Source organism: Lutra lutra, chromosome 14 (assembly GCF_902655055.1).
Source record: "Lutra lutra chromosome 14, mLutLut1.2, whole genome shotgun sequence".
Classification (NCBI taxonomy): Eukaryota; Metazoa; Chordata; class Mammalia; order Carnivora; family Mustelidae; genus Lutra; species Lutra lutra.
This window is the reverse complement of record NC_062291.1, coordinates 9,205,878-9,232,622: the sequence shown is the minus strand read 5'-3', so window position 1 is coordinate 9,232,622 and position 26,745 is coordinate 9,205,878. Positions and strand designations below refer to the sequence as shown.

Here is a 26,745-nt window from a genome sequence, read left to right as displayed (position 1 = left end):
GAATTTCTGTTTACCCCCACCTGTTGTTAATGTCTTCTTTACATTATTGGCCATTCCAGGGATGACCGTATTCAGCACTCATCTTCTTTTAATCTTGGTATTAGGTTGATACTCTGTGTCCAACAAGTTGGCAAGTATTAAAAGAAAAATAACTGTATGCATCAGCATCATATATGCCAGTTGAATAGGTCCATGCTGAAGAGTTCAGAATAAAAGACAGCACCCATGAGCCAGGAAGACCACAAAGTTTCATAAGAAATACAATTTGAACTGATAGGAATGGAGGACAGGAATTTGCTTGATGAAATGACAAGGTCCGGGAATGTGTACAGTGTGTGTGTGTGAAGAATGTAAGTTAGAGTGATGTGTGGAGTGTAGAGTGTTGAGACAGGGAGAAGTAGAGGGCATTGGTTCATTCATTCTTGCATTCAACAACTGTATTTGGAGTATCAGTTCCAGAGTTCAGTGGTTTGAACATTATTCTGTAAGCAACAGGGAGTTTTTGGCCTTTTCTGTGTTCTGCTTAGGTAGATTATACCCATTCTTCTCCAGGCAGAACACAAATCCTTCTTGTTGGGTGCAGGCTCCCAGTTGGCCTAAGAGCAGACTTGTTCTGAGTGCCACATACTTGGGATCTGTCATTCAGTACCTCCAGTTGGCATCTTTCCCCACGTGAATCTTGTTCATACAGATGATAAATCTTCTTTGTGGCGGGGCTCACATCCTACACGTTGTATTCCCCTCAGGGCCATGCAGTCCCTGGTATGTAATCTGTACTCACTGAATATTTACTAATAGGTCCTTGATTATTCGTGTTCTTTTGATCATTGGGCGGGGGGCACATCTGAAGGCCTTCCCAGGTCTACCTGAAAGCTTCCTTGTGAAGGGTTATTTGCTCCTACTCATTGTCTCTGCTTGCTATTCTGCAGTCCGATGGTGGAGACTCTGTAGAAGTTACGAGAAATGTGGAAGGAATCGTGGTGAAAATCATTAACGTGTTGTGGACCGCGCGCTGCCACACGTCCAGAGCACAGGCGCCTGCCCATCCTTGTTCAGCTTGTTGATACATTAGGTGCAGAAAGATTCCTCTGGGTTCTTCTCCTCCTGCTCTTTGAACAGTATGTCACTAAAACAGTGCTGGTGGCTGCCTATGGAGAAAAGGTCAGAGTTCAGGGTGGGGTGACTAGAAGGAAATGTTGATGTTTCACACATACTTTGTGATACTTTCCATTTCATGTGAGGGCCGGTGATGCTTAATGTCTGTTATTTACTTATTTATTTGTTTGTTTATTTTTGAGATTTTATTATTTATTTGATAGAGATCACAGGTAGGCAGAGAGGCAGGCAGAGAGGTGGGGGGGAAGCAGGCTCCCTGCTGAGCAGAGAGCCCTACGAGGGGCTTGATCCTAGGACCCTAAGATCATGACCTGAGCAGAAGGCAGAGGCTTAACCCACTGAGCCACCCAGGTGCCCCTATTTATTTATTTATTAAAGATTTTATTTATCCATTTGACAGCACAAGTAAGCAGAGTGGCAGGCAGAGAGAGTGAGAGAAGCAGGCCCCCACTGAGCAAGGAGCCTGATGTGGGACTTGATCCCAGGACTCTGGGATCAGACCCTAGCCAAAGGCAGATATTTAACCGACTGAGCCACCCAGACGTCCCACTTATGTCCGTTATTTAACAGTACTTGCTCATAACTGTTTTAAAAGATGTTTTGACTTTTTTTTTTAAAGATTTTATTTATTTATTTGACAGAGATCACAAGTAGGCAGAGAGGCAGGCGGAGGGCGGGTTGTGGGGGAAGCAGGCTCCCTGCGGAGCAGAGAGCCCAATGTGGGGCTCGATCCCAGGACCATGACCTGAGCTGAAGCAGAGGCTTTTAAACCACTGAGCCACCTGGTGCCCTGTTTTTGACATTCTTTACAATGCTTTCAGAGGCTGTGGCACTCCGAATATCCCTCAGTTGCAACAGATTATTTGCTGTGGGTGATTGGACTTTCCTGAGAACTGGTCTGTAGTGCCATGCTAGGTGGCTTCTGTTTTAAGCCTAACAGAGTACAGCTATAAAGTAATTAACTGTGTCTTTTGAAAATGGTTTTGAAGGCATTTCATGGGGAAGGGAGGAGTGTCAGGATCATCAAAATTGTCACAACACTGGTGATTGTTTTTAAGAGCCCTATTTGCATAGATGAGGGTAGAACTTCTAGGTCAAGGCTAGGCTTTTAAATGGCTTTTTACACAGAGGATCTGGGATAAGTCTAGACCTACCCTAAGTAAAGGAACATATTCTATTCTGCTAGAAATCACAATGCAGATTTTCCTGGAATCTCAGTTCTCATAAATTGGCTTTTTTATGTAGGACACTTCGTAACTCATTCATCTGGGATACACATGACCGTAAGGAACAATACGTAATGCCTTTGCATGCTAAGAAATATTTTTAAAACATTTCCCTAACGTGCACTTACTAACAAATTGGATAGGTATAGTTTTATTACCTATTTCTCTTCTTTGTACAGGATGCTATTTTAGAGGCAGACACTGAATTTTGGATTGCGGTCTGTTGTGAATTTAGTGTCCAACATCAGATACAAAGCTTGATGAATATTCTTCAGTACTTAATAAAGTTGCCAGAAGAAAAAGAAGGTAAGCATTAAGTGTTAATTACTGTTTCATCTGAAAGATTAAGAGAAGTAGAAGACCGTGCACATTATCCTTAGAGCACATAGTACGTTTTTAGAAGGGTTTTTTGCAAATAACTTAATAATTTTTTTTAATTTTATTTTTTATAAACATATATTTTTTATCCCCAGGGGTACAGGTCTGTGAATCACCAGGTTTACACACTTCACAGCACTCACCATAGCACATACCCTCCCCAGTGTCCATAATCCCACCCCCCTCCCACCCCCCTCCCCCCATCAACCCTCAGTTGTTTTGTGAGATTAAGAGTCACTTATGATTTGTCTCCCTCCCAATTCCATCTTGTTTCATTTACTCTTCTCCTACCCCCTCAACCCCCCATGTTGCATCTCCTATCCCTCATATCAGGGAGATCATATGATAGTTGTCTTTCTCCGATTGACTTATTTCGCTAAGCATGATACCCTCTAGTTCCATCCACGTCGTCGCAAATGGCAAGATTTCATTTCTTTTGATGACTGCATAGTATTCCACTGTGTATATATACCACATCTTCTTTATCCATTCGTCTGTTGATGGACATCTAGGTTCTTTCCATAGTTTGGCTATTGTAGACATTGCTGCTATAAACATTCGGGTGCATGTGCCCCTTTGGATCACTACGTTTGTATCTTTAGGGTAAATACCCAGCAGTGCAATTGCTGGGTCATAGGGTAGTTCTATTTTCAACATTTTGAGGTTTTCCTCATGCTGTTTTCCAGAGTGGTTGCACCAGCTTGCATTCCCACCAACAGTGTAGGAGGGTTCCCCTTTCTCCGCATCCTCGCCAGCATCTGTCATTTCCTGACTTGTTAATTGGAGCCATTCTGACTGGTGTGAGGTGATATCTCATTGTGGTTTTGATTTGTATTTCCCTGATGCCGAGTGATGTGGAGCACTTTTTCATGTGTCTGTTGGCCATCTGGATGTCTTCTTTGCAGAAATGTCTGTTCATGTCCTCTGCCCATTTCTTGATTGGATAATTTGTTCTTTGGGTGTTGAGTTTGCTAAGTTCTTTATAGATTTTGGACACTAGCCCTTTATCTGATATGTCATTTGCAAATATCTTCTCCCATTCTGTCAGTTGTCTTTTGGTTTTGTTCACTGTTTGCTGTGCAAAAGCTTTTGATCTTGATAAAATCCCAAAAGTTCATTTTTGCCCTTGCTTCCCTTGCTTTTGGTGATGTTTCTAGGAAGATGTTGCTGCGGCTGAGGTCGAAGAGGTTGTTGCCTGTGTTCTCCTCAAGGATTTTGATGGATTCCTTTCTCACATTGAGGTCCTTCATCCATTTTGAGTCTATTTTCGTGTGTGGTGTAAGGAAATGATCCAATTTCATTTTTCTGCATGTGGCTGTCCAATTTTCCCAACACCATTTATTGAAGAGGCTGTCTTTGTTCCATTGGACATTCTTTCCTGCTTTGTCGAAGATGAGTTGACCATAGAGTTGAGGGTCCATTTCTGGGCTCTCTATTCTGTTCCATTGATCTATGTGTCTGTTTTTGTGCCAGTACCATGCTGTCTTGATGATGACAGCTTTGTAATAGAGCTTGAAGTCCGGAATTGTGATGCCACCGACTTTGGCTTTCTTTTTCAATATTCCTTTGGCTATTCGAGGTCTTTTCTGGTTCCATATGAATTTTAGGATTATTTGTTCCATTTCTTTGAAAAAAATGGATGGTACTTTGATAGGAATTGCATTAAATGTGTAGATTGCTTTAGGTAGCATAGACATTTTCACAATATTTATTCTTCCAATCCAGGAGCATGGAACATTTTTCCATTTCTTTGTGTCTTCCCTCAATTTCTTTCATGAGTACTTTATAGTTTTCTGTGTATAGATTCTTAGTCTCTTTGGTTAGGTTTATTCCTAGGTATCTTATAGTTTTGGGTGCAATTGTAAATGGGATGGACTCCTTAATTTCTCTTTCTTCTGTCTTGTTGTTGGTGTAGAGAAATGCAACTGATTTCTGTGCATTGATTTTATATCCTGACACTTTACTGAATTCCTGTACAAGTTCTAGCAGTTTTGGAGTGGAGTCTTTTGGGTTTTCCACATATAGTATCATATCATCTGCGAAGAGTGATAGTTTGACTTCTTCTTTGCCGATTTGGATGCCTTTAATTTCCTTTTGTTGTCTGATTGCTGAGACTAGGACTTCTAGTACTATGTTGAATAGCAGTGGTGATAACGGACATCCCTGCCGTGTTCCTGACCTTAGCGGAAAAGCTTTCAGTTTTTCTCCATTGAGAATGATATTTGCGGTGGGTTTTTCATAGATGGCTTTGATAATATTGAGGTATGTGCCCTCTATCCCTACACTTTGAAGAGTTTTGATCAGGAAGGGTTGCTGTACTTTGTCAAATGCTTTTTTCAGCATCTATGGAGAGTATCATATGGTTCTTGTTCTTTCTTTTATTAATGCGTTGTATCACATTGATTGATTTGCGGATGTTGAACCAGCCTTGCAGCCCTGGAATAAATCCCACTTGGTCGTGGTGAATAATCCTTTTAATGTACTGTTGAATCCTATTGGCTAGTATTTTGGCGAGAATTTTTGCCTCTGTGTTCATCAAGGATATTGGTCTGTAGTTCTCTTTTTTGATGGGATCCTTGTCTGGTTTTGGGATCAAGGTGATGCTGGCCTCATAAAATGAGTTTGGAAGTTTTCCTTCCATTTCTGTTTTTTGGAACAGTTTCAGGAGAATAGGAATTAGTTCTTCTTTAAATGTTTGGTAGAATTCCCCCGGGAAGCCATCTGGCCCTGGGCTTTTGTTTGGAGATTTTTGATGACTGTTTCAATCTCCTTACTGCTTATGGGTCTGTTGAGGCTTTCTATTTCTTCCTGGTTCAGTTGTGGTAGTTTATATGTCTCTAGGAATGCATCCATTTCTTCCAGATTGTCAAATTTGTTGGCGTAGAGTTGCTCATAGTACGTTCTTATAATTGTCTGTATTTCTTTGGTGTTCGTTGTGATCTCTCCTCTTTCATTCATGATTTTATTTATTTGGGTCCTCTCTCTTTTCTTTTTGATAAGTCTGGCCAGGGGTTTATCGATCTTATTAATTCTTTCAAAGAACCAGCTCCTAGTTTCATTGATTTGTTCTATTGTTTTTGGTTTCTATTTCATTGATTTCTGCTCTGATCTTTATGATTTCTCTTCTCCTGCTGGGTTTAGGGTTTCTTTCTTGTTCTTTCTCCAGCTCCTTTAGGTGTAGGGTTAGGTTGTGTACCTGAGACCTTTCTTGTTTCTTGAGAAAGGCTTGTACCGCTATATATTTTCCTCTCAGGACTGCCTTTGTTGTGTCCCACAGATTTTGAACCGTTGTGTTTTCATTATCATTTGTTTCCATAAATTTTTTCAATTCTTCTTTAATTTCCTGGTTGACCCATTCATTCTTTAGAAGGATGCTGTTTAGTCTCCATGGATTTGGGTTCTTTCCAAATTTCCTCTGGTGATTGAGTTCTAGCTTCAGAGCATTGTGGTCTGAAAATATGCAGGGAATGATCCCAATCTTTTGATAACAGTTGAGACCTGATTTAGGACCAAGAATGTGATCTATTCTGGAGAATGTTCCATGTGCACTAGAGAAGAATGTGTATTCTGTTGCTTTGGGATGAAATGTTCTGAATATATCTGTGATGTCCATCTGGTCCAGTGTGTCATTTAAGGCCTTGATTTCCTTGTTGATCTTTTGCTTGGATGATCTGTCCATTTCAGTGAGGGGAGTGTTAAAGTCCCCTACTATTATTGTATTCTTGTCGATGTGTTTCTTTGATTTTGTTATTAATTGGTTTATATAGTTGGCTGCTCCCACGTTAGGGGCATAGATATTTAAAATTGTTAGATCTTCTTGTTGGACAGTTCCTTTGAGTATGGTATAGTGTCCTTCCTCATCTCTTAGTATAGTCTTTGGCTTAAAATCTAATTGATCTGATATAAGGATTGCCACTCCTTCTTTCTTCTGATGTCCATTAGCATGGTAAATTCTTTTCCACCCCCCTCACTTTAAATCTGGAGGTGTCTTCAGGTTTAAGATGAGTTTCTTGTAGGCAACATATAGATGGTTTTTGTTTTTTTATCCATTCTGATACCCTGTGTCTTTTGATTGGGGCATTTAGCCCATTAACATTCAGGGTAAGTATTGAGAGATATGAATTTAGTGCCATCGTATTGCCTGTAAGGTGACTGTTATTGTATATTGTCTCTGTTTCTTTCTGATCTACTTCTTTTAGGGTCTCTCTTTGCTTAGAGGACCCCTTTCAATATTTCCTGTAGAGCTGGTTTGGTATTTGCAAATTCTTTCAGTTTTTGTTTGTCCTGGAAGCTTTTAATCTCTCCGTCTATTTTCAATGATAGCCTAGCTGGATATAGTATTCTTGGCTGCATGTTTTTCTCGTTTGGTACTCTGAATATATCATGCCAGCTCTTTCTGGCCTGCCAGGTCTCTGTGGATAAGTCTGCTGCCAATCTAATATTTTTACCATTGTACGTTACAGACTTCTTTTCCTTGGCTGCTTTCAGGATCTTCTCTTTGTCACTAAGACTTGTCAATTTTACTATTAGGTGACGGGGTGTGGAACTATTCTTATTGATCTTGAGGGGGGTTCTCTGAACCTCCTGGATTTTGATGCTTGTTCCCTTTGCCATATTGGGGAAATTCTCTCCAATAATTCTCTCCAATATACCTTCTGCTCCCCTCTCTGTTTCCTCTTCTTCTGGAATCCCAATTATCCTAATGTTGTTTCGTCTTATGGTGTCACTTATCTCTCGAATTCTCCCCTCGTGGTCCAGTAGCTGTTTGTCCCTCTTTTGCTCAGCTTCTTTATTCTCTGTCATTTGGTCTTCTATATCGCTAATTCTTTCTTCTGCCTCATTTATCCTAGCCGTCAGAGCCTCCATTTTTGTTTGCACCTCATTAATAGCTTTTTTGATTTCAACTTGGTTAGATTTTAGTTCTTTTATTTCTCCAGAAAGGGCTTTTATATCTCCCGAGAGGGTTTCTCTAATATCTTCCATGCCTTTTTCGAGCCCGGCTAGAACCTTGAGAATTGTCATTTTGAACTCTGGATCTGACATATTACCAATGTCTGTATTGATTAGGTCCCTAGCCTTTGGTACTGCCTCTTGTTCTTTTTTTTGTGGTGAATTTTTCCGCCTTGTCATTTTGTCCAGATAAGCGTATATGAAGGAGCAGGTAAAATACTAAAAGGGTGGCAACAACCCCAGGAAAATATGCTTTAGCCAAATCAGAAGAGATCCCAAATCGTGGGGGGGGAGAAAGGGGATAAAAAGAGGATCAGAAAGAAAGAAAAAAAAAATTAAAAAAAGATAACCAATAAAGTATAAAAAGGAAAAAAATATATATGTATTAGATAAACTAGTTAAAAAATGTTAAAAAAATAAAATGGTAAAAGTTAAAAAAATTTAGCAGAAGAAGAAAAAAAAATTGAAAAAGAAAAGAAAAAAAATTAATTTAACTGCAAGGCTAAATAATCATGGGGAGAAAGCCATGAGTTCCATGCTTTGCTTTCTCCTCCTCTGGAATTCTGCTGCTCTCCTTGGTATTGAAACTATACTCCTTGGTAGGTGAACTTGGTCCTGGCTGGGTTTCCCGTTGATCTTCTGGGGGAGGGGCCTGTTGTAGTGATTCTCAAGCGTCTTTGCCCCAGGCGGAGTTGCACTGCCCTTACCCGGGGCCGCGCTGAGTAATCCGCTCGGGTTTGCTTTCGTGAGCTTTTGTTCCCTGAGCGCTTTCCGTAGAGTTCCGGAGGGCGGGAATGAAGATGGCGGCCTCCCGGTCTCCGGCCCGGAGGAGCCGAGAGCCCGGGGCCCCACTCCTCAGTGCGCCCTCAGAGAACAGCGCCCAATGACTCCCGTCACCCTGGCCTCCGGCCGCGCTCCGAGCTGACCGAGCCTGCGACCGGTTCAAGGCAACCCCGAGCTGAGAGTCACTCCTCGGCTCTGTCTCTGTAGCCGGCTTCCCCGTTCTAATACCGGTGAGCTCTGCGACACTCAGACACCCCCGATCCTTCTGCGACCCTGCGGGACCTGAGGCCGCACTGACCCCGGTGGGCTTCACCCCAGTTAAGCCTCTGGAGCGATGTCCCTCAGCGGAACAGACTTTTAAAAGTCCCGATTTTGTGCTCCGTTGCTCCGCCGCTCGCTGGGAGCCGGCCCCTCCCCCCGCGGTCTATCTTCCCGTCGCTTTGGATTTACTTCTCCGCCAGTCCTACCTTTCAGATAGTGGTTGATTTTCTGTTTCTAGAGTTGCTGTTCTTCTACTCTTCGATCTCCCGTTGGATTTGTAGGTGTTTGCAATTTTTAGATAAGCTATTTAGCTGATCTCCTGCTACCTGAAGTAGTCTCGGCTGCTACTTCTCCGCCATCTTGACTCCTCCCTCATAAATTAATAATTTTTAACTTAAGTATATGATTGTGTGTCTTCTCAAGTCCTTGTGGAAAATAGAAAGCAGGACTCAGCTCACCTCTCCTCACACACTGGCTTTTTTACTGCTGGGCTTCTGTGGATGTGTTGGCTGTGGAGTGTTACCAGGGGCACAGGATGCGTTATGGTAAAATGATAGCAGGTTAGCAGGGATTTAATAGCTGTCTCTTGTCTTCCCATTAAAATATTTGTGAAGAGACAGGAAGAAGAAAAACAACACAACTTTGGTAACTAGGGGCACCTCAATGGCCGTTGGTCAAGCATCTGGCTTTGGCTCAGGTCATGATCCCAGGGTCCTGGGATCAAGCCCCATGTCGGGCTCTTGGCTCACCAGGGAGCCTGCTTTTCCCTGTTCCTCTGCTTGCCATGCCTCCTGCTTGTGCTCGCTCTCTCTTACTCTCTGTCAAGTAAATAAATAAGATCTTTAAAAATAAATAAATACTAAAATTTTGCTGTGTATGTGAGTCTAGAATAAAATTCCACAGATTCCAGCACCAGTGAGCTTGGTTTAAGAAAGGGTTTGATGTGTTCTTCATTCTCTGCCCTTTGAAGCAGAGCAGCAAGGAGTTCACAGGGACTATTTTCTGTACAGCTAGCTGATTTGGCCCTGCAGTGGCTTGTCTGATCCTCCATTCTGCTTAGGTCTGGCAGAGACAGACCAGCCTGGAGAGCTGTATATAGTGACCTGTTTATGGAGGAAGTCTTCAATTTGAGTCACTCTCTAGGACAGTGTTTTCTTAGAGGCCCATTGTGGACTTCTAATTACTGTATCTTCAAACCCTTCTATATTAGATAAATGTGGATATGGGATTCTACAAAGTTTTCGGAGACACATCTGTGAACTTTTAGAATTAATTAAACATTGAAGCTAGAGAAGACCCTTCCTTTATTCTGTCCTGGGCCACTAAGTAAATGCCTCTGTGGCTTCAGGATTGGGAATAGATGCAGTACTGAAAGATACATTTTGTAGTGCTTTTGTCTTTCATTTGCTTGTCTCCATTGCCTTGGGTTTTTTTTTGTTGGTTGTACTCCCAGGGCTCTTGGATATGGTAATAAATAGACATCTCTCACTAATTCAGAAGATGAAAAACTGGGTGTGACAGATTCACAAATTCCAATCAGAAGATTATATCCCATGTACCATGCTCTTTATATCCATATCTTTCTAAAGATTTCACATGAAGATGAGTGAGGTCACTTGTCGTCTTGTTCTTTTTCAGAAGCTGTTCCCAAAGCTGTATCAACTAAAAGTGAATCACAAGAAGAAATGCTACAGATTTTTAATGTAGACACTCACACTAGCAAGCAACTGCGGCATTTTAAGTTCTTGTCCGTGTCCTTCATGTCTCAGCTCCTGGCTTCCAGCCATTTTATCAGAAAGGTGATGTGTTTTTTATTTATTTATTTATTATTTTTTTTTTTTTAAAGATTTTATTTATTTATTTGACAGAGAGATCATAAGCAGGCAGAGAGGCAGGCAGAGAGAGAGGAGGAAGCAGGCTCCCTGCTGAGCAGAGAGCCCGATGTGGGGCTCGATCCCAGGACTCTGAGATCATGACCTGAGCCGAAGGCAGCGGCTCAACCCACTGAGCCACCCAGGCGCCACTGTTTTTTAAATGTATTTATGAAAAAATTATTTTTTTGAAGGAACTATTTTGAAAAAATTATATTTTTTAAGGAACTATCATTTAAATTAGTAAAAAGAGATTGGCAAATATAAAAACATGAGGCAGCCCTTAAAGATAAGAAAAATACAGTAGACTTTACCATAAACTGTTTGGCATGATCTGTTACGGCTGTACACATGTAAACCCTGCCACTCCGTAGTTCCACTCTCAAGCGGTACACAGGCATACCTCGTTTTACTGTGCTTCACAGGTGCTATGTGTATTTTTTTTTTTTTATTTACAAATTGTAGGCTTGTGGCCTCATGCATCAGTTTTCCAACAGCAATTGATCACCTCAAACTTTTTCATTTTATTTAGTACGGTGACCTGTGATAAATGATGATGACTTGCTGAGAGCTCAGGGGATGGTTAGCATTTTTTAGCAATAGGGTATTTCTAAGGTATGTACATTGTTTCTTTTTTTAGATACAATACTATTGCACATGTGATAGACTACAGTTAGCATGAATATAACTTACATGCCCAGGGAAACTTACATGCCCAGAAAGTTCATTCAGCTCACTTTACTGTGATGACTTTATTGTGCTGGTCAGGACCTGAACCTACAGAATCTTCGAGGTATGCCTGTGCACCCAGCAGAAACATACATATGAGCCAACGTTTAGCATATGTGCTAAAACACATTGAGGAGAACTCCCATGAGAGCAGTAGTTGTGGTAGCCCAGAACTGGCAGCAAGCCAGGTGTGTGTCAATAATAGATGAAGTGTCCGTCGTCATAAAGGGACACGAGTGAATCTCAAAAAGGTAATAGAAAACAGGCAGACACACAAGAATACTCCCTAATTGCAGTTGTGTAAAGTTGAGAAATAAGCACAACAAATCTGTGGTGTTAGAATTAAGGACCGTGTTTACCTTTGGGAAGGAGGGAGAGAGTAGTAATGAGATCAGGTAGAAGAAGGATTCTGAAGTGCTTCTAATTGCAGGCTCTTTCTTTATCTGCATACAGCAAGCTCTGTACCTGTGATTTATATGTCTTCCTGTTTGTGTGTTAAACTTTACACACAGGAAGGATTGGGAACATCGGAGTGGTTGAACATTAGAAAGTCTGTTCTGTGTCTACTGCATGAGCAGGTCAACAGGGGAAACCATATGACAATTGAAGAATTTATAGAGAAATCATTAGATAAAATCAGTACTTATCATGGTTTAAGAAAAATCCTCCTAGCCTCCAACATGGATGGGAACTTCCTTGGCCTCATGAAGATACCAGAAACTGGTTTATATCACACTTCTTAATGAAACAGACATTGTAAAGTCTGGAACAAGGAGGATGTCCTGTCCTGTCCCATTGCCGTTTCTATTCCGCAAAAGAATGGAGCCTAAGAATCAGAAAACATGGTCACCAAACTCCTAGAGCTAGTAATTCGTTTTGCAGGCTTGCTTGATAGGGGTTAGTGTGGACACTCCTGAGGATCCGTCTGCCGAGGACAGTGGCGGTGCACAAGCAGTCGGAGGGGTCACACCTGTGCAAAGGCAAGGGAGGTGATGATGTGGCGGGAGCTTTGCGAAGTAGGTGGGGAAAGAGAACTGTCCTATAACTAGAGCCACCAGGGTTTGTTTTCCATTTGGGGAAGGAAGACTGATCTCACACTGTATACAGAAGATAATTTTAAGTAGATTGTGAAAAGGAACACTTAGAAGAAAATTGAGAACAGTGTAACCAGAGGATGGAGAATTAATTTAAAAGTTCAGTTCAACAAAAGGCCACCATAAACAAAATGAAAAGAAAGCCACAGATACAAAGTTCATAAATTCAGTTCCCCTAAGAACATCTGGCAGAGAATATGAATTCACTAAAAAGGGAACAGAAATGGCCAATTAATATGCAACGAGTACCGTTCCTAGTAGGAAGGAAATTGCAGGTTAAATGGTAATGCCACTCTGATGTCCCTCAGATTGGCAAAAATTTAAAAGCTCTTCTACCAAGAAGTGGCAAGGCTGTGGGGACACGGTTATTTGTGTCCACAGTGATGGGTAAGGTCTCTGAACAGGGACTTCAGAAAGCACGCGGCAGTCTCCAGGTTGGAGATGTGCATCTCCTCTGATCTAGCCATTCCCTTTCTTGGGTATGTGCCCTACAGAAAGGGGCCCGCTTGTTCAGAGAGATAAACAAAAATGTTCTTTTCTAATGTTCTTACCAGCAGAAGACATGGACATAAACCAAAATGTCCATGGTAAACAGAGGTGGACGAGCAGATACGGCATGGTATGTCCTGTGGTGTATGTAGGGAGCACTGTGTGCCGTTAAATAAGCACTAGGACGACATGAGTTCCCATAGACAGATCCCAGAACTCCCATATTCCCAGAAAAGCACATTGCCAACTGCTGTGTACTCTGACTTCATTTAACGGCAGGTTCAAGTTGGTAGGGCTGGGGGTATTGGGAGAAGGGAAGAGGGAGCAGTACACGGGACTACACCTGTATCTGTAGTGTTCAGTGTCTTAAAATCAGCTAAGAGCTAAGGAAAGCATTTCATAAAATTTCACAAAATTAGTATAAAATATAATAAAATATGCATAGAATAGCTAAAGTAAGGGGAACCAGAGTTATTAAAGTATGATGGGGATAATCTGAACCTGATTAAATTGTAATGTCAGAAAACAGCCCCTGGGAAGTTTGAACTGAATAGTCTTAGATAGCTGAGTTTTACTGCACTTACCTCAAATGATGTTATTACTAATGTCCATACTGTTCTGATGATACGATGTTTTCTTTAAAAATTAGGTAGTTGAAAGTGGTGGTCCTCAGGTCTTAAAAGGCCTTGAACAGAGGTATGTTACTTTTTCTTAACTTGGAAATAATTTCCAACCTTCTATCAAAAAGCCGAGCATCGTGCACAAAATTCTCATATGAGTCTCCTTTGTTTTAGGTTGCTGGAAACAGTTCTTGGCTATATTAATGCTGTAGCACAATCCATGGAGAAAAATGCAGACAAACTAACTGTGAAATTTTGGCGGGCACTGCTGAGCAAAGCTTACGACATGTTAGATAAGGTAGGTTTTCATTTCTCCCCATCCCCTGTGTTTTGTTGACTGTTTATGTCATCGTGAAATGATCTGACATACAAAGTTTAATTACTTAAAAAATAAACTTAGCGATAGACTTTTCTTAATATACTGCAGCTCACTATTTTTCTTAGAAAAGAATCCCTTGATGGCTAGAAAGAAATTCATCTGTAAAAGGATTGTTTCCCTACCAATTATGAGAACATGTGTCTCTGTCTCAGAACATGTGTCTCATATGCTTTGAATATTCAGTCATCTAATACTGTATTATGTTCCACTTTATTCAAGTGAAATAGAAAAATACCTCTTTAGGTAGAGTGTTGGGGGATACTAGAAATATCACTGGCCTTGACATTAGGATCACTGTTCAAAATCTAACTACAAGGCTTTGAACAGTTCACTTACTCTTAGCATCAGCCTTTTTTCCTTTTTTAAATAAACATGGTTAGTAATGCCTCTCTGAAAGGTTAGTCTAAGAAATAAGAAAAAGGATCTCTAAGTGCCTGGAACCTAGAAGCTCTGCAGTGAATAGAAGTCTGTCTTATTCTGAATGGATCTTCCTTTTTAAAAAATTTTTTATTCATTGTGAAACTGCCGTCTAGGTCAATGCCTTGCTGCCCACAGAGACATTCATTGCTGTGATCAGGGGGCTGCTGGATAACCCATTGCCATCTGTCCGCCGGAAAGCACTGGATCTTTTGAACAATAAGCTACAGCAGAATATATCCTGGAAAAAGAAAATTGTAAGTGGAGACCATACGCCGGACCCATTTACCATTCTTGGCTTTATCGGAGCACTGCATTTAACTCCCTAAGTTCATCCAGTGGTACAGTTTAAATAAGTGTATCATTATCTGGACATAATGCCATGAGGTGTGTTTCTAACATGTGATGTTAATTCTAATAGGAATTGTGATAAGAGTTCTTAGAATGGAATCTCAGCCTAGTGGAATTCTTGGTAATACAGACCAGATGTTGTGGTTTAGCATACTGCTTTAGCATAATTCTAATCCTTTTTTGCTCCAGACAGGTAGGGTGCTTTAGATAAATACGTCCGAAATTGGTCACAAGCACATTCACTGGCTCAGCGGTAAATAAAGCAGGTGGGGAAACAGTTGCTTGTGTAGAATTGTTTGGCATAGGACGTCCTGGTCTGATTTCCATTTAGACGGTCTCAAACAGTAAAAGTGGGAAAATGGACTAGTGTTTTATTTTGCAGCTTTAATTATATGAAAATCTTGGCTGACTTCTTCAGGTTTATCGTTTCCTCAAACTGGTTCCGGTCCTTTTGGCCATTGTGCAGCATAAAAAAAAGACAGTAGAAGAACAAGCAGTAAACAGACAGACAGCATTGTATACCCTGAAGATTTTATGCAAGAATTTTGGTGCAGAAAATCCAGAACATTTTGTCCCAGTGCTGAACACTGCAGTGAAACTGATTGCACCGGAAATGAAAGAAGAGAAGAATGTCTTGGGGAGTGCTCTGCTGTGTGTGGCCGAGGTGGCCTCCACTCTGGAAGCACTGGCCATCCCCCAGCTTCCCAGGTGGGCTGACTGGGACCTGGGACGGGAACCGTCACTTTGGGTTTCTGGTACATGTTGAAAAATAGTACGTTAGTGGCTTTTTTGCCTCTAAGTAAAAGTTATGTAACATTAGTTATAGACGTGATCTTTGCTTCAAGCTAAAACCTACAACATTATCATATCCCTTTATGATGGTTATTGTCCCCTGATTTTTCATTCCCCTTTGGCCTGCTGTAACTAGGGTGTAGAGGGTAAAGTCCCTCTAGAGGGCCCCATCTCTTTGGGCAAAAGCTGCATCCTGCCACCCACATTCTGAAGTTGGATGCTCCTGACTTTGACCTTGGCTTTGGTATTTACTAGTTGCGCAGCCCTGGGCAGGTTACTTAGTCTATTAGAGCTTTGCCATCTCTAAAACCAAGATTATACCTCCCACATGGGATTCTGGTGGGACCATGAGTGTAAGGGTTTTCACACAGTGCCTGACACATAGCAAATGTTAAATTGAGAGACCCCGTTATTTTTATTTTTTTATTTTTTTATTATTTTTTAAAGATTTTATTTATTTCTTTGACAGAGACAGATCAGAAGTAGGCAGAGAGGAAGGCAGAGAGAGGAGGAAGCAGGCTCCCTGCTGAGCAGAGATCCTGATGTGGGACTCGATCCCAGGACCCTGAGATCATGACCTGAGCTGAAGGCAGAGGCTTTAACCCACTGAGCCACCCAGGCGCCCCAAGAGAGACCCTGTTATTTTTAAAAATGACTGTGTAACCATGGGTACTGGGAGATCTCTTGCTCTTGGGCTCATAACATGTGCAGACACCGTTTTGTGGACTGTGCGGTGAGGTGATATAGCAGGCACAGTTTGGATTTTTTCATGACTTCTACTCCATTCTGTTTCTTCTTAAAGTTACTCTACAAGTCGTTTTCTCATTTTAGCCTGATGCCATCATTGTTGACAACAATGAAAAACACCAGCGAGCTGGTCGCTGGTGAGGTCTATCTGCTCAGTGCTTTGGCGGCCCTACAGAAGGTTGTGGAGACCCTCCCACACTTCATCAGCCCTTACCTAGAAGGGGTCCTGTCACAGGTGAGCCACAGTGACCTCAACATGTTGTCTGAGATGGCAGGGGCGGGAGAAGGGGGCAAATTACAAAGCTAACAATATTGTTTATTCTTTAAGTTTTTAGTTTCTGTTTCGCGGAAGGCTCTTATTTCTGAAAGCTGTCTTGCCTTTTTAGTAAAAGTTCCCTTTTTCTCTCCCATTGTCCCACCTGCTTGATTGTGACCGTGATACGGTTATTGCTGTCTTGCAAGGCTCATCTCTTTCGATTTTGCAGAATGTGTTTTATTGCCTTTCTTCTGCCTCCCTGCCATGAGATTTTTGGCATTAGGCTGGTAGAGCTGCATTTTATTAATTCTTACAGGAATTGGTGTGCCCTGTTTCTAACATGAAGGATTTTTTAATCGTAAGGTATCTTTCAAAGCAGGATTCCTCTGTCGTAGTTCACTGCATACTTGGCAGACAGGCAGTGGGCAAGTGACATTTCTAACTGAAAATGCCCCCAAATGATCCTTGTTCTGTTCTGTCATTTGCCATCTATGAGGTTAGGAGCCTTAACTGCCATGGTGAAAATTACTTAGCTGATTCACACACTCTATAGCCAAGATTTAAATTACAGAAAGGGACCACTGCATCTGAGGGGCTTTTTTTTTTTTTTTAAGATTTTATTTATTTATTTGACAGAGAAAGATCACAAGCAGGCAGAGAGGCAGGCAGAGAGAGAGAGAGAGAGAGAGAGAAGCAGACTCCCTGCTGAGTGAAGAGCCCAATGCGGGGCTGGATCCCAGGACCTGAGATTGTGACCCGAGCGGAAGGCAGCGGCTTAACCCACTGGCTTAACCCAGAAGGCACCCCTCTGAGGGGCTTTCTAGGAAGAACTGGACTTTCTCATGGTCTCTGCATTCCTGTCCTCTAAAAAAAACAAAAACAGAAAAAACAGTGGGAATGGGACACCTGGGTGGCTCAATGTGGTTAAAGCCTCTGTCTTCGGCTCAAGTCATGAAATCAGGGTCCTGGGATTAAGCCCAGCAATGCGCTCCCTTCTCAGTGGGAAGCCTGCTTCCCCCTCTCTCTCTGCCTACTTGTGATCACTCTCTCTGTGTCAAATAAATAAATAAAATCTTTAAAAAAAAACAGTGGGCGTGCTTTGTGTCCTTCTGCCTTCCACCATGTACCTACATCCCTGACTCCCACCTGGGAAAGAGGCATCTATTCATTTTTCTCTACAGATGTTCAGGGCTGGCTTTAAAAGGAATTCTGTGTGAAGCGCACTGAGCTTTCGGCAACCACTAGCATCTGAACTGAGTTCTGTAAGTGTGCAGACATTGTCAGTGAGTTCTAATACTGGCTTTGATCACTCTTTTTATATTCCTGTAGGTAGTTCATTTGGAGAAAATCACTAGTGAAATGGTTTCTGCCTCACAAGCTAATGTCCGTGTCATATCCCTTAAGACGACACTGGCTACCACACTCTCACCCCGAGTCTTATTGCCAGCAGTCAACAGAACATACAAGCAAATTGAGAAGAACTGGAAGGTTAGATCATACTGGGTATTAGACTTTGGAGAAGGGAGATAAAGTACTAAAATTCTTAAGTTTGCCCTTAAAGAAGATTAATTCCTTAATGCATTAATGAACTCTGAGAATATTAAAAATTGGCACATCTCTTTACTCTGTCACTGGTAGAACCACATGGGTCCATTTATGAGCATCCTGCAAGAGCACATTGGGGTCATGAAGAAGGAAGAGCTCACCTCCCATCAGTCTCAGCTGACCACGTTTTTCTTGAAAGCCCTGGACTTCCGAGCACAACACCCTGAAGTAAGCTTATTTCCTCTTCCCCAAATCCTAAAGTTATCTGCCTGTTTAAGAGCCAGAGAAAAATCTAGCTGTGTAACCTGTCTTATTTGTGAAAGTTATTGAGAGCCAGATGTCAGTAATCTGGCTAATAGATCAGATGCTCTTTTGTTTTCAGAATGATCTGGAGGAAGTGGGAAAAACAGAAAATTATATCATTGACTGTCTAGTAGCCATGGTTGTAAAACTTTCTGAAGTCACGTTCAGGCCGCTATTCTTCAAGGTAGGCTTTCTTCTCCCACGTCTCCTTTGTATCCAGATATAAACGGTACAAGATAAATAAAGTAATCCCACTTTATCTTTTTAGCTATTTGATTGGGCTAAAACAGAGGATGCCCCAAAGGACAGACTGTTGACATTTTACAACTTGGCGGATTGCATTGCTGAAAAGTTGAAAGGGCTTTTTACTCTGTTTGCTGGCCACTTGGTAAAGCCTTTCGCTGACACATTGAACCAGGTGAACATCTCCAAAACAGGTTGGTAGCGGACTCTAGTTCAGTGGACACCTTTACTCTTGCTACCTTACACACGGTACAGTAAGTGTAAGTGTAAGGAAGGTGAAGTTTTTACTTCATGGTCAGTTGACAGCATTGAAGTGTTTTGTTTCAGGGTAATGAAAGCGTGTTATGGTCAACTGATGCATTTGGGAGAGAGAATAAAGCACATGGGCGCTAACTGTAAGTTCCTGAAAGGAACTGTAAGATGTTCAGACTGGCGCACTGCGCACTGCCCAGTGACCCACTTGACAGCTGCTAATTGAACTTGCCAAACTAACTGATCTCAGCTGAGAATCTTCTCCTAAGAAGTTATGTATCCAGAGCCATTCATATTGTGCCCTCATCCTGATTGATTTCATTTTAGAAATACCGTTGTTTGCGGTGTTAACAGTGATTTGAATTTAAACATTGGCGATTAAATTGTGAAAATTTTTCACTTTTATTCTCTATCTACAGATGAAGCGTTTTTTGACTCTGACAAGGACCCTGAAAAGTGTTGCTTACTCTTACAGTTTATTTTGAACTGTTTGTATAAAATCTTCCTTTTTGACACTCAGCATTTTATCAGTAAAGAGAGAGCAGAGGCCTTGATGATGCCCCTGGTGGACCAGGTAACCAAACAGAACCATCTCTTTTTGACAAACGATGAGGAAGCCGCCATCCCTGTTAAAGTGTTACTAGATTTTAACATCTACTAAAAATTACAGCTGCTGGGTTTTAATCAGACTTTTTAATGAAATTTTTATTTCAAAATTGATTTTCATTTTGAATGGAAGGAACTTCTCTTCACAGTGGTGTGTACTAAGTCTTACTTTTGAATTTTTCAAATGAAAGGCATGATATAAGGCACCATGGTTAGATTTTTAATTTTCTAAACTTGAATTTATTGAGAATGTTTTAGGACTTGCTGCTCTCTGGAAGAACTCCTGTCAGCTGTTCTGCTGGAGGGAAAGGAGTGATGCTAAGGGTTAGGAGCGTCTGAGCTCCAAAAGATGGTAAATTTGTTCTAGAGAGAGTACTAGAATTACACCTGGGTTTTGAGCCTGCTGCCATCATGAAAGAGAGTGAAAAATTACTTATACATTGGGTATTTTTTCAAGCAGAAAGACTTGTTGCTCAAAGTCCTTGTCTCTCCCTCTTCATAGCTAGAAAACAAGCTGGGAGGGGACGCACGCTTCCAGGAGCGGGTGACGAAGCACCTGATCCCCTGCATCGCGCAGTTCTCCGTGGCCATGGCAGATGACTCCCTTTGGAAGCCGCTGAACTACCAGATTCTGCTCAAGACCAGAGACTCCTCACCCAAGGTAGGAACCGTGGTTGACAAGCATTGAAGCTGTGTGTTCACCATACAATCTGAACAACCTTAAAGCAGTCAAGGATATTAGGACCCTGGTAAATCTGCAGGGACACAGCTTGTCTTGTAGAACTAGAGGATGCTTGTGAGGCATAAGTTTGAGCCTGACAAATTTTTGGTTTTTACTTAAACCCTATTTATAAATAACAGAAATTCTCTCCCCACCGCAGTGTGTTAGACCAAAGTACTAACATTTTGTAAATACTTCTAAATTTTGAGAAAACGTGAATTCCTCTGTTTAACCTAAATTCCACTGTTTAAGTGTCTTTGTGTTCCCAGAGACAGTCTTTCAGTTTGCCACGGAATATTCCTTTGAGCTAGAGCAGTGTATTATCTTCATTGTAATCTATCAGGCTTAGGATTTTGTGGAATCGTGAAAGGTAAGCAGCTCATTGGCCTGCGTGAGGATGAGTGGAAATTAAAATCCCATGTCTGAGTGTCAGTGTTTTCAAACTGGTTAGCAGAGAATCACCATTTCTCTAATTATCATACAGGAGCCTCAGTGAATAAAACCAAATTTTTTTTTTTTTTTTAAGATTTTATTTATTTGACAGAAAGATCACAAGTAGGCAGAGAGGCAGGCAGAGAGGAAGGGAAGCAGGCTCCCCGCTGAGCAGATAGCCCGATGTGGGGCTCGATCCCAGGACTCCGGGATCATGACCTGAGCTGAAGGCAGAGGCTTTAACCCACTGAGCCACCCAGGTGCCCACCAAAGCAAATTTTATTGAAAGGTTTTGTACTTGAAATTCATAATATTTATTTATTAGAACAAAGAAAACCATGAAGCTATTTTCATGAGCTCCCAGATTTTATTTTATTTTTTAAAGATTTTATTTATTCATTTGATAGGCAGAGATCTCAAGTAGACAGAGGAGGAAGCAGGTTCCCTGCTGAGCAGAGAGCCTGATGCGGGGCTCGATCCCAGGACCCTGAGATCATGACCTGAACCGAAGGTAGAGGCTTTAACCCACTGAGCCACCCAGGCACCCCGAGCCCCCAGATTTTAAATTGCAGCTTCTTACAAAGTTGCAGCATGAAATTTATGACTGTATAATACCAAGAAAGTCTGGTTTGAACGTAGGTGGTTACAGATGCTTAAGTCATTTTGCTGTATCCGAATATTTTTTTAAATGATCCAAAACTAGAAGACTGGTACAGCTTTGATTTTAAGCTGAATCACTGGAGCACCTCATTGGTTCAGTCCATTAAACATGCTTTTGGCCCTTGCATTGGGCTCCCAGCTCAGCAGGGAACCTACTTTTCCCTCTCCCTTCTCCTAGGCAACTCCCCCCCGGGGGGGGGGGGGCGCTGGTGCTCTTGCTCATGCAATAATTAATTAACAAATCTATTTATCTAATCTTTTGTTTTTTTAAAGGTAATCACTGAGTGCCTGACAACCACTTGCATTACTTCTCGTAGACCAGTCATGTGAGACACCCAAACTTTAATTCTGTGCTGAGCATGAGACCAGAGCCAGTGCCCAGCCTCTCCCACAACTATAGTGGTGACACAGGGTTCTGAGGTGATCAGGGATGCTGTTCAGCCAGGCCAGCATCATCTCCAACAGCCAGGCGAGCCACTGAGTTCCAGCATACATAAATTTGGGATGACACTCTTGAGTTTGTGTGTAGCATTTTATTTTTAAAGGAAAACGTGGGGGTGCCTGGGTGGTGCAGTCAGTTAAGCGTCTGACTTGGTTTCAGGTCAGGTCCTGATCTGAAGGTCATGAGACAAGCCCCACACTGGGCACCATGCTCCACATGGAATCTGCTTAAGATTCTTTCTCTGTCTCTACCCCAGCCTCCCACCACCTGCACTCACAGGCATGGTGCTCTCTCCGGTAGGAGGGGGTGTGGAGAAAATGTTATAAAAACAAATTCGCATTGGGCCCTGCAACACTGGAAGACACTTAAAAAACACTGGTTTGTAGAAGGTTGCTCATATTAAATCATCATTCTTTACCTCTATCCCTTTCAGGTTCGATTTGCCGCTCTGATTACCGTGTTAGCGCTGGCTGAGAAACTAAAGGAGAATTATATTGTCTTGCTACCAGAGTCCATTCCTTTCTTAGCTGAATTGATGGAAGGTAATTCCTAAACTACTAAGAAATAGAGTAAAATTCTGTGAAAATGTACTGAGTGATAATGGGAATGTGGATAGAATGGGGTGAGCCCTTGGCTCCAATCTTATTCCTACACCGCATCTCCCGCTGCAGACGCGGGAGGTGGAGTTCCTGTTTTGAGTAGGGTGGGAGCACGTTAGGGGACCACTAGGTGTTCATGAGAAACTTCGTTTACACTGTAATCACTACCTGTACTTTGGTGTTATGATGGTAAGATCGCCCTATATGGTTTTTCATCAACCTTGGATGTTTATATCCTTGAGTATCCTGGTCCCCAGACATAGGGCTATTCTAGCAGAGTGTCTAGTGCCATTAAGGTGGCAGCGGATGAGCTGCCTGTTAGTAATGACCATTTACTCCATGCTCTACATGCAGGATCTCATTTAATCCTCACGATGGGCTATAGGCCATTATCCCTGTTCTCATAAAGGAAGAAACTAGAGGCTTTATAAGAATCTAATAAAGTGGGACAGGTAGAAGTAGGGTTGGAATCCAGCTGTGTGCACTTGTGGACATATGGCACTCATGCCATCATGCAGCCCGAGGGAGAAGCGTTCAGGTCTTACTCAGCAAGGCTGAAAGAGCCAAGTAGACAGACACTTTTTCATTTTAGTGGTTCGTTACTTTTCTAAAAGTACATTCACCTCGGTTTCTTATGTCCTGGATGAGGGGCATCACTAGGAATTTGGGATTTTCATTAGTGTACCAGTACCTTGAGGGTTCCACGTTACTCAGCTTCCAGGTCCAAAACCAAGAAGGGAACCAAGGCAAGAAGGGGGCATGCGGAGGAGGGGTTCCACGATGCTCTCTGCTCCATTTCCCTCTGGTGACCAAACAGTGGCCACAGAATGCAACACCTGACGTATTAGACGAGTGGTTAAAGCAGAAGGTTGGTTCAGTTTTTATTTTTGTTTTTTAGATGAATGTGAAGAAGTAGAACATCAGTGCCAAAAGACTATTCAACAACTGGAAGCTATACTGGGAGAGCCACTCCAGAGCTACTTCTAAACCTTGGGCTTTTGGTGTTTCTTCTTTCTTCCTCTGTTCAGAGGTCAGATTTTATTTTTCATATTTTTATTTTTGGGTGTTTGGTACCATATTACCTTTTGGTACCCTGACCCCTATGCAGACTCCTTTATAAAATTCCTGCCTAGTTTGTGCTCCCGTAGAGCCTCTCCCACCCCCTGTACAGAATGGCCGTGAGAGTAAATGGTACCCGGTGTTTGTACGCAGTCTGTGTTTGTTTAAACATTTGTTGCAGTCTTTTCTGATTGAAGTTATTGATACTATGGCTGTGTTTAAGTTGGGCACTCAGTACCTCATTTAGACAGTAAAACCTAACTCTTTCCAGAAAGGGAAGTCGAATGTACATGTGTGCAAGTCGTGATCTCACTTACGGTAGCTCTTCAAGGACATGCACTCAGCAGCGCTTCAGACTGGAAGCTATTTGGAATACTTTTCATTTTGGGTAGATGACACTTCAGCCCTAATTTTTGTGTGTGTGGCCACAGAGGGAATTAGTTCTGGAATGCATTTCCCACTTAGGACTAGGATTGTCTTCTTTACCCTTCAGTCTTTGGGGTGCCACAGCAGTGGGCTGTGGAGGCAGGGCCCAAAAACACTAGGTGGCATGGCTCCTCCAGGATTAGAAGTGATCGCATTTCCACTGGTGGTGATCCAAGAATTACTTGTATGAGAAAGTATCATTTGTTTCAAAGTTTTGAAGTTTTCTAATCTCTGTCATGTGAAGCAAAGGCTTAAGAAAAATTAAACCTGCCTTTATTTAAGGCATTTTATTTACTTATGCCTTTTTTAAAAAAATTTAAAGCATCTAAGAACTTCCCATAGAATGTTTAGTTTGAAAGCCTTTGTTCTAGAAATTTAGTGAGGGACTGAGACAGAGAAGCAAAAGGCTAAACTGCAGCTTCAGAGATACGGCTTGGGAGGACTGGGCCCTCCCAGCTAAGAAATGTCTTGGTAAGATTAATTCCTAAGTGCTAACAGTTTCTTCTTAAAATACTGATTTTTTTTTTTTCCTGTCACAAAACTTGTCTTATGGCTTAATAATACCTTCATGTGTAACAAGAGCAAATATAAGTATGCTTAGGTATTAGAGAAAACAATATATGTGGGCTTTTTTCTCTGAGTGGCCTGTAGTCTGCATGTCTTAGTCATGCCCTCTGGTGTTCTTTTTAAAGGGGAAAAAAAAAAACCAAAACCCTGGGGGATTCCTTCAACTTTCCCAAGTGAAAGTTTGACAAGAGGCAACATAATTAATTAACATGAATAGAAAAGAATTGTCAGAAACTTCTTCTCTGAGTATTTCTAAAAAAAAATCAGATTGCTAGTTTAGTCTTTTTGGTATATGGGTACAAATAATATCTAACCAAAACCTGTAGAAAATATTTCTAAATGCCGGCAGCATACTCAGCCCAGCAACTGATAAAATGATCAAACTGATTCAGCTTTTTTACCTCCTTACTCCCAAGCCTTTGAAATCTCCTATAACAAGATCTGACCTGTAGGAATTGTACAAAGAACTTCTGCCAACTCACTTCAGAGAATAAGAGAACAAAATTACAGAAATGCAATAATTTAACCTGCTGATACAGGTCTGATTTTAACCACTTCCAGTGGAACAGTGTTTTGATCTGTCGCTAATGATGAGGGACTGACCTTTAGAGGAGCAGAAAGGCAGGATTCGTTTGCATAGGGACAAGCAACAGATTGGTACACGCCTCTCTGCCCCAGTGGTCTCTGTATTCACCCTCTTATAGTGCCTATTTTATCAACAGTCATGATACCTGATCTTGACTTTGTTTTGCTAAAGTCCTGTCCCTTAAAATTTTCTGTTGGGGTATGTGCAGACCTCGGACTCATCCTGAATTCAGGCACACCAAGCATTTACTGACAGAGACATCATTGGCCTTGAGACTGACATCAAGTTAATTTTAATACGACTGGTTTTGTTTTGCTGCATTTTCTGCCTTAATCTTTGTGCTGTGTTCAGATTGTGTAGTGTTAAATTATTTGGCAATGCTTACAGCTAGTAAAGCTAAGTATTTATCATGCCAAAGGAAACTGCGAGATGGAAGGCAACATCAGTCCTTTCCATTATGGGAGGTGACTAAACTTTAGGTATGAAAGGGATCGCTGGAAAAGTAGTGTTTCATAAGTTAGTTTATGTAGGTGACTTCACAGCTGAGTAATTACCTCTGGTTACTTTATGTGACTAATGCCTGTGGGAAAAGCAGTGGCATGATGTCAGAGCACAGAAGATTTTGAGCTTGAGAACGGGGAATATTGTTGAGCTTGAGAACGGGGAATATTGTGCTCCACTGTAGACTTCTGTCCCCACAGCCACTTGCTGAATGTGAAGATTTTAAAAAGAAGAGGCCAGCGTGGGAGAGAGAATAGAAAGACCTGAATAATGACTGTACGTTGCTGTTGCCTCAAATTTCCTTATTCTGTGCCAGACAAAGCCACACTGTGTGGCAACGAACACAGTGTGAGAACGCCTAGTAGGACTTCACGTTATACAAGCTCATCTTAATATATATATATACAAATATAACAGATGCATTTTAACAGGGCCAGTGTTACATAAGTCATTTTGTATTTCAGTTTTTGTAGCAAGCATATCAGCTACCAGCTCCTTACTTCCAGTAAGTGAATATCTCCATCAATTTCCAGTGTGTCGATATCACTAAGCTCTTTAAATCTGTGTTTGTACTCCAGGCTGTGTACACCATTTACCGCAACCTTGAATTCTCTAGCATCACAATAAATTATCATCTGGAAGGAAAGTACACACAACATTAGTGGCTCCCCTTGGGTTTGCTTTATAAAGATGTTCTCCCAGCCTGCTGCTGTTAAACGTAGCATCTTCTGCTTTTGTCCCACTCAGGGAACTGAGTATGCTTGGAGCTTCACACTGTCCCCAGGGCCTTCCTTCCCTCAGCACATTACCTCTGCTGTCCCCTTTCCTGCCTGTTGTCCCCGCTCCCCTGCCACTGTTCAGGGACTGTAATGACGCAGGAAACTGCCACCATATTGGCGCTCACAGAGAAGCCGATTCCAGTTTACAGTTGAAAACCAAGGGACCTGGATTGGGACTTTTCTGCCTTAAACTCTAGGGTCTTAGACAAATCAAAAACCAAATTTTTGCACTCTGTAGGATTGCACAGCTGCCTCGTGGCCCTGACTTCCCTCCCAGTTCAGCACCTCTTGGTCTCCATCTGTTTCCCAAAAGCTCAGGCTTCTGTGAATCCATGGAGGAATTCGCATTCTGACAAAGATTCAGTTCCGATTCGTGACTAGAGAGTCTTTCAGAGATGTCTTTGCCTAAAACTCAAAAGAAACTCCAATCCCTTTAATTCACTTTTGCACCTAAAATTCCTACTTCTGATAAGACATTCCTGCTGCCAATCAGCCAACAATTCTGCCATTTGTTCTCCACTCCCACTAAAAGGACCTGTGTGGTGAACCTGCACTATGTTCTCCC

At 41.8% G+C, this 26,745-nt stretch overlaps 2 protein-coding genes across 9 annotated transcripts in view; one reads left to right on the top strand and one right to left on the bottom strand.

Annotated features, from left to right (window-relative positions):
* Positions 1 to 24,553, top strand: part of HEATR1 (HEAT repeat containing 1) — a 64,443-nt gene extending 39,890 nt beyond the window's left edge. Inside the window, 17 exon segments of the mRNA XM_047702530.1 lie at positions 930 to 1,022; positions 1,024 to 1,161; positions 2,522 to 2,648; positions 10,353 to 10,513; positions 13,547 to 13,593; positions 13,692 to 13,815; positions 14,430 to 14,570; positions 15,083 to 15,372; positions 16,288 to 16,438; positions 17,789 to 17,947; positions 18,098 to 18,232; positions 18,387 to 18,491; positions 18,576 to 18,744; positions 19,222 to 19,376; positions 19,911 to 20,069; positions 22,097 to 22,205; positions 23,161 to 24,553. Coding sequence (XP_047558486.1) covers positions 930 to 1,022; positions 1,024 to 1,161; positions 2,522 to 2,648; positions 10,353 to 10,513; positions 13,547 to 13,593; positions 13,692 to 13,815; positions 14,430 to 14,570; positions 15,083 to 15,372; positions 16,288 to 16,438; positions 17,789 to 17,947; positions 18,098 to 18,232; positions 18,387 to 18,491; positions 18,576 to 18,744; positions 19,222 to 19,376; positions 19,911 to 20,069; positions 22,097 to 22,205; positions 23,161 to 23,249 — 2,352 coding nt within the window. The 3' untranslated portion in view covers positions 23,250 to 24,553.
* Positions 23,294 to 26,745, bottom strand: part of LGALS8 (galectin 8) — a 48,983-nt gene continuing 45,531 nt past the window's right edge. For all 8 annotated transcript variants that reach the window (XM_047702531.1, XM_047702535.1, XM_047702536.1 and 5 more), the window contains one exon: positions 23,294 to 26,036. In XM_047702531.1, coding sequence (XP_047558487.1) covers positions 25,887 to 26,036 — 150 coding nt within the window. In that variant the 3' untranslated portion in view covers positions 23,294 to 25,886. The remainder of the gene's footprint in view (positions 26,037 to 26,745) is intronic.